The following is an 8,113-nucleotide window of genomic DNA, read 5'->3' on the forward strand; positions in this document are numbered from 1 at the left end:
ATACGGTTAACTTTTGGCTTTCTATAGCACACCTCGGCCCACTGTGTGACGGGGAGAAGTGGTGTTGTTAACAAAAAGTTCCCAGCTGATTAGTGACTATTTGGGTTGTGGAATCGGAACCGCAATCACGGATATATCCATAACGGCCTTTGGAGTTTCGGTTGGAGTCTTGGACATACTACTGACTGCTTACACAAGTGGTTCCCAACCTTTTTCGACTCATCGTCCCTTTTTCAAGCGCCACAGAGATTATCGCTCCCTATATCTTTGTAACCGAAAAATTAAGCATAAAATCTGTGATTACTGGTGAGTTGACTAAAAAAACGTCATTACTCCGACTTGACTCCTGTGCGACCCGTCTCCTTGTATAATCAGTATGACTTCACGATTTTTGGTCAAATTTCAAGGTTTTCACGTATATTTCGTGCCGATTAGTTAAATATTGCGGTTTCAACATCATCGCCCCTTCGTTATTTTCTCCCCTTACTTCTCAAAATGGCCCCTGGAAGTGGGGGTGGGGGCACGTCGCCCACATTTGGAACCACTGGGTTACACGGAGTCAGGCTTCGTAGATAGTCTCTCGAATCCTATACTCCAGGTACATTAAAACCAAGCCAAATGCCCCCAAACGCCGAGAAGGTGGCAAAAGTAATGATAATTTTTATGCTATATACTTAATAATAACTAGTATTAATAAAATAGGATTTGCTAGCGCCATAGAAGCGCTATGGAAATAAGTATAAGTATTATTACAACTCAGCGACCGGAATATCGTTTCTGTGTAAATTCTAGATTGAATTGCATATACCTGAATTTTTGTAATTTTTTTTGCGGCGATGACTACTTTTTCCCTCTCTCTGTTACTATCGTATAGGAAGGAGGTAAAACTGTTGATATATAAGATAAAAATCAATTAAAATAACCAAGGTCTTTAAGAAATTGTTTGTAAGAGAAGAATTCGGCGAAAAGATGTTATTTATTATTTTTTACAGAAGTTAGTTCGTTTTTTATAACGGTGTAGGTAAGTAGTGCAAGGAGAAAAATACTTGTAGACTCAAGATTAAAGTAGAAATACTTCCTATCGCAGTGGTCGGGAACCTTTTTCGACCAAAGAGCCATATTGGCCCAATATTTTCAATTGTAACTCCCAAAGAGCCATACCTGTCAATCAACTGTTACGTCACAATGTAACATCCGCGACGTATTGGTAGCACTAATATATGGGATTCGTAGTGTACGCCATATTTTTCTGCCCACATAGGTGGAGCCGAATATGGTCACTAGAGCAGTACATACCAACCGTGTGATGCGTCAGTGACGTGGGGTTAGGGGAGGGAAAGTGAGGCATGGCTTCAGATGTCGCCAAGAAAAGTGTGAACCCGTCAATGGTTATTGGTATCTTCTATCGATGTTCATGAATGACTAGATTTTGAAAATTTTTATTCCTAAAATGACGGAATTTTCATATTTATTGTTCGTAAAGAAAGCGGGAAAGGAGAGGTAAAGGCTCAGATGAGGCACAGACGGGCCAAGCCTCCCCTGTGTGTAACAGCTCAACTCATCGTAAATAGCATAGAATATATGATCACTGATATTAATCAAATGTAATTGTCGCGTTTATTCTGAAAATCCAAGTATTGATCGACTTCTAAAATATTCGGCGTAACGTAGTGTTGCGTTACGCACCCACTTTTTTACGGCGGTGCTAGAAAGCTACCAACCAATAATGAAAATGGATAGCTATGGCCTTGTTTTTTATTTGAATTTGTAATTGTGAATGTCACTTCCAAGACATTTTATTTCTCGGCGGAGATGAGGAAGACAATGTGTTTTGGAAAACTGCATTGTCCTACGAGTGTCGCCATGTCTCCTATTCTCTTTCGTCAATCAAGGTATCGTGCAGTCCAAGATTTCTTGGCGTGCGATGGTGGTTAGATCGAATTCACGACTGGTGTTAGTCGCCGGTGCGACAGCAATTTACATTTTGGGATTTTGAAAAGAGGGTTGGTACGAGCCCCTAAGCCAGGATACCGCACCGTCTTGACTATGCTGCCAAGAGAAGAATTAGTCTCGCTGTCATAAAAGTTTACCAACTAGTTGCTGGAATATTGATAAATTAGGTGAAAAATAAAAAATTTCTAAAAGAGCCACATCTTATACCCAAAAGAGCCATAGGTTCCCGAACACTGTCCTATCGGAATACCTCTGTCTATGCCAGGGGTCTCAAACTCTAATGTTCACGCGGGTCTCTTTCCAAGTGTTGATGACGTCGCTGAGCCCTGCTGACGCATCAAATTAAGGTATGCAATGTATTTTCAAGTATGCCTTATTTGACAGGACGTTGTGGACTGGCAATCCTCACACATCGCGCAAATGTGATTTACCATCGTAATATCCCCACATGGCATGAAAAAATCACACTTGTAAACATTTTAATTAAATTGATGTTATGCTTGGCATAATTTGTCAAAATCTGTGGCATGTGGCAGTTAAATATGATCGAAAAATAGAAAATAAAAAATGCCGACGCGGGCTGAACAGAATACTCTCATGGGCCGCGTGCTTATGCTTATATCAATAAAAAACAGTAAATAACCTAACAGTCTCACCAGACTTCCTGTCTGAAGTCGATTGTCCCTCGTCATATATTTACCGTATCAGACAGTTTTTGAATTTAGACACTTACACAGAGCTGTTATCTCCCGTAATAGTATATCAAAGGAGCCAACCAAAATTTTCATAAGTTACGCCACCTGATTACACGTTCCCTAAAATTTAAAATATTGCATCGCATTGCATCTTGTGTATCGCATAGCATATTGTATGACGGATGAAAATATAAAAGCCTCCTTTTATCAGGCGGATGGATCTATCAATAAAATTGCGTGTGCTTCGCAATGTCTTATTTAGTTTTCCTCGCTGCTAACAGAGCAAATTTGTTGAGCTAGGTTATTTCCGACGTCACCGCTCACGTTCTGCGATAGCAAACGGATATCATTCCAATTTTCGTAGCCATTCATTCCTTTGTGATTCTGCGCAGTTTTGATACTTTGCAATTCTTCTCAACAGAATGGCAAATTTACCGCCAAAATGCTGACTCAGTTTCCAGTATTGTTCATCCGACTGCTGTCTCTCGCCTTGATTGTAATGAGCTGTTGAGAACGCAAAGATAGGCTATGTTCTGTATGTAGTTATATGCTAGTTGACGCATTTACCGAATAAAGTGGATAGTGCACGGTATAGAACTGTACTTCTGGAGCCGGTTTCGTTATGGAAACATAGCTATGCCTATGTAAACAAATTGAGTAAAGTCGTTAAGATGTATAACATGAATGTGTCCTCAGATAATGGATACGGTGTCTGGTAATAAATTACTTGTCGTTGAAAATAACTCAGTTTTTTGTAGGCAAATCATGTTCAAAATTTTCAATTGTTATGTTTATATAGTGAAATGATTGTGTTGAGAATTCCCAGCTTTTAGATAGGATAGCCCGAGCGTAACTTATCTATCACAGGGGTTGTTGAACCAAGAGGTGTGGAACATTGTGCTTGAACGCCGAAACTTCTGAGCGTGAAGATGCATTCCTGAACTGGAAATGAGTTGTGCTGAAACTTCGAAAGTACCGCAGACAATACGTTCATATTGCCAAATTCATTCCAATCGAAACTTTTCGACTGGCTTTCATCAGGAGCGAACGTCAGTAAATGAGGTTTACCAAATTCGAAATTTAGAAAGAATGTTATCTTTGTGACGTAATAGTGACAAGTACACAGAGTCGCGAACGGCAGCAAACAAAGCACGGTTTCTGTACAGCAGGGGTGGCCAACCTTTTCAGCCAAAGGGCCACATGCAATTGACGAACCATTGCGCGGGCCACTAGCCGCACCAAGCACGAAAATTTTTCGAAGTTCATAGGTTAATAATATTGTTACTTGAGTATATTGCGGGTCTGCTGTATATCGCTGGGGTCAGTTTACAAGGACTGGACTATTCCGGGTCTGGACATATCGATATCGAAAGCTTCGGTCAACATGCGTCAATCATTTTGTGCCTATAGGTTTCATCGTCGACGGTCTTTCTGCGAGCGCAAACACAAGGTCGCATGTTGGACGACACTTTGCCTCGTAATTGCGAATATAGTTAGACCCAATCTGGTACGTTAGACGTTCTTTCATTTTCAAAAAGGGGTAACAATATTAAAAGCAAGAAATCGAGTGACAACATATTGCGCGAAGCGTGAAGAAAATTTTAACTTGGTATAAATATATCGCAAATTATTCTGCTTTATTGTAATGTGGGAATATCTACCTAAATGTGACTGGCCCTTGGATCTGCCAATGCGTCAGAAATGATATTTTAGTCATCACATCTCAAGTGTTGCGGCCATACTAATCAAATTTTTGGTTGACCTTGCAAGTTCACAATCTGTGCAATCCAATTTTGAAAATATTACTAATTTCGAAAATTAGGTCGCGGGCCACACAAAACCTTCTCGCGTGCCACGCGTTGGCCTGCCCTGTTTTACAGTGTACAACAGACACAAAATCGGCTGTAAGACAGCAGAAATAACGATATATTACTGATGAAATATTCCCAGCGTATAAAGATGTTCCTTCTGGCGGCAGAGGATCGGCTTTTGCCGCTTCATAATGGTAGATTCGAGAACCTTTAAATGAAAAAGAGAACGACCACGAGCAGCTATGGAAAACTGACTGAATTAATTTAAAAAGTCTTTATTGCGTCATACTATCCATACTCTACGGCAGGAGCAGCCATAATTTTAGCTCATATAGGGGTAACATGCTGTTTACGAATTATTGCTCCTTGACTGAGCGTCAGCGATGGCTAAAAAGGTCAACATTTTCGCGACCAGGTAGGCATACAGGTACATACATTAACTGAAGCGCGATGTTGTGACGAGAATACGTATTTGCTTATAAGGCTACGTGTCACACAGCGCATAAGGAGAGTCGTGGATCCAAGTAATGAAGCTGTTATTCTTTGTAACAAGGCTTTGAATCCAAGTTGCTTACAAAGTCAAAGTACCCATTCCTGTCATGCACAATTTACGGCTGGCCGAATACACTTTGAAATCTTCTATTATTCCATAATATACTTGACATGTTTTATGCCTTGTTTAAAACTTCCCTAATTTTGTGACAGCTATAGTAGTTTACATATAGCCTATACGTCCAGCTGCTACCCTTGTCATCACGAAGTTTAGGAATAACAGTCGGGAGTTCATGACGAGAAAACGCAAATTTAACAAGCATTCGCAATTTCATAGCGACAGCAAAAAACATTCCTGCGAAATATGTGGAAAAGAATTTATTGTCAATGCTGCGATGAAAAGTCATTTTAAATTTCATGTGGCTACTCCTGAGTGCATATGTGAAATATGCGCAAAAGAATTTGCTACCAAAGCTGGCGTGAAAAGACACAAGAAAATTCATCTGGTTGCTCCTAAGCATACCTGTGAAATATGCGGAAAAGAATTTACTTCCAATGCAAGGATGAAAGTGCACATTAAAATTCATTTGGCTGTTCCTGAGCATAAATGTGAAGTATGTGGTAAAGAGTTTCTTTGGAGAAATAGTTTAAGAAGTCATTTGACGATATTTCATACCGGTGTGAAGAATTTCGTTTGTGAGATTTGTGGCAAAGCATTTGCTTACAATCATAACCTGAAAGAACACATGCAAATGATACATACTGCCGACCGCGGAGAATATCGATGCGATATATGCGGGAAGGATTTTCGGACTAAAGCCAGCCTTAAAAGTCATATAAAAGTTCACAGTGACGTCAAACATCCGTGCTGGATATGCAATAAGGAATACCCCAACATAAAAAATTTGAGGAGGCACCTACAAACGCATTACGGAATTAGTATCTTCGTATGCAGTATTTGCGACAAAGCGTTTTCCAATAGTCGGTTGATCAATCGACACATGGAAATGCATTCTGATATCGAAGCATACGGGTGCCATATACGCGGAAAAGGGTATCTTTCTAAAGCTGAACTTAAAAGACATATCATAGTTTACAGCGGGCTAAAGCTATATCCGAGTTTGATACGCCAGAATGAATTGTACTACGCAGCCGATCTCAAACAACACCTGCGAATTCATAACGTCGATAAAAGAAAAACTGCATGCGAAATCTGTGGTAAAGCGTTTACTACGATCTCTATCATGAGACAACACATGAAAATACACACCGACCCGAAGAAATATACATGTGATATTTGCGGGAAGCAGTTTCACAGAAAGCACGATGTGAAAGTGCACATGGCAATTCACAGCGACGCAAGACATTATCGATGCGATATTTGCAATAAGGCTTTTAGTACCAAGTGGGTTTTAAGATCACATCTTCTCGCTCATTCCGATACGAGGCAATTCGAATGCGAGATATGTGGCAAAGCATATGTTCACCTTTATGGTCTGAGACAACATTGTAAAATTCATGCGGACGTCAAGGAATATGGTTGCGGTACTTGCGGGATGAAATTCCGTTACCAGTCCAACTTGAAGAAACATTCGGCCACACACTACGACGTTAAGCAATATCCGTGCACGAAATGCCAAAAGATATTCCACCTGAAAACTCAGCTGGAATTGCACATGCGTGCCCATTTATGTATAAAATTCTTTGTTTGCGAGGTATGTGGAAAAGCATACACCAGCACTTCTCGTTTGGCAAGACATATGAAGATGCATCATGAGACTTGAAATCTGTCTTACGCAAAAAAGAATTATGTTTCGATTATAGCTTAAATGCCCGCATATACGAGATCATGCCGATGGGTAAACAATTAAACATATTGATCTACGAGACACGTGCAAACGGTTTACTCTTAATAGTAACATGACTGCAGAGGCGTTCAAAGTAGTCAGCGTTCGTGCTTAAGTAGAAGTGGAATTCAGAACATGATATTCATACTCAATGTCGAAGCCTGATTCAAATAGAAATAGAATGTGAACGTACATGAGAAGCACTCAAGAAACTATAATTTCGTTAGGTAGATGTGTTTTGTTTACGGGGTCGCGTACTTTGACGAATAATCAAGATTACCAGTGCTTTCGAAATAGCATGATGGAAAATAAAAAATGACTAATGACGCTGCGTTAAGGTACAATTTTCGAAAATATATTCTGTCATGGTGATGCAGGGCTATTCCTCACAATTTTCCTCAAAAGTGTTCAGCAATCATGCCCTGAAACTACATTCCACGAAACGTAATATGTTTTGCCGAAAAATCTGGTATATGGAAGCGGGAGTAGTCACGACGCATTACCACTTAAGAAAGATATCTAATATCTCCGGCTGCGAAACAAAAAGGATGCAATACAGTCGACTCCCCTGAATTCGGAAACTGGATAATCCGAACAACCGCTTCATTCGGCTAAAATTGCTCGGGAACGAATCGAAAGTAAAAATTGCAAGTAAACACTCCGGTTAACTCGGAAAATTCTCTGATTAATTCAGACACAGGGTCTCAATTCTTGTCTTTGGCCGCTGATATTGTTCGACGGAATGTTGCCTCGCCCCTACACTGTATTAAGTGACTAGGAGCTGCCGCCAATGCCAAACATAGGCTATGCCGTTTTATGCGATATCACCCATTCACCGAATACAGTGGTTATAACGCGCTTTAGAGCTGTAATTATGGGGACAGAATTAGCTCTATACTTACTTGAAAATATGCCGAGTCATGAAGATTGCGTCATTGTGTCGTCAGAGAATGGATACGACTGATGGTGATGAGTTTCCTGTCGTCGAAATGCGGACAGTTTTGTGTATAGGCTATTTATGTGCAATTCCTTTATTTTCAATTGCTGTGCTTTTATATTTCTGCGATTGCGTTGTACATCAGCCCAAACTTGTCTACAGAAGGAGCTCGTGTACCATCTGAAAATGGTACATTAAACGCTCTCATATTTGAGATTTCATTCCATGCCGGTGACGTCATATTTTGTGATACGATTGAATATATCCAATGTTCTTTCCAAGTCTCTATTAGTTGCTGACGATTACCCCTAACGAGTGTCAGCCGAAAATATTCGGGCTCATTTCAATATGAATATACTATTCAATCGTATATTGAAG

General features: G+C 40.1%; 1 protein-coding gene across 1 annotated transcript; it reads left to right on the forward strand.

Annotated features, from left to right (window-relative positions):
* Positions 1–2,422: 2,422 nt before the first annotated feature.
* Positions 2,423–8,105, forward strand: LOC145440975 (uncharacterized). The gene has a single exon (XM_080318760.1). The coding sequence runs from the start codon at positions 5,245–5,247 to the stop codon at positions 6,733–6,735; it is 1,491 nt and encodes a 496-aa protein (XP_080174886.1). The 5' UTR covers positions 2,423–5,244; the 3' UTR covers positions 6,736–8,105.
* The last annotated feature ends 8 nt before the right edge of the window (positions 8,106–8,113 follow it).

The sequence above is a fragment of the Botryllus schlosseri genome, chromosome 6, assembly GCF_051294905.1.
Source record: "Botryllus schlosseri isolate E-star chromosome 6, Bs_hap1, whole genome shotgun sequence".
NCBI lineage: Eukaryota > Metazoa > Chordata > Ascidiacea > Stolidobranchia > Styelidae > Botryllus > Botryllus schlosseri.

What these genes read in the sequence shown, in the direction of transcription:
- LOC145440975 (XM_080318760.1), top strand. Translation starts at nt 5,245, where the DNA reads ATGACGAGAAAACGCAAATTTAACAAGCATTCGCAATTTCATAGCGAC.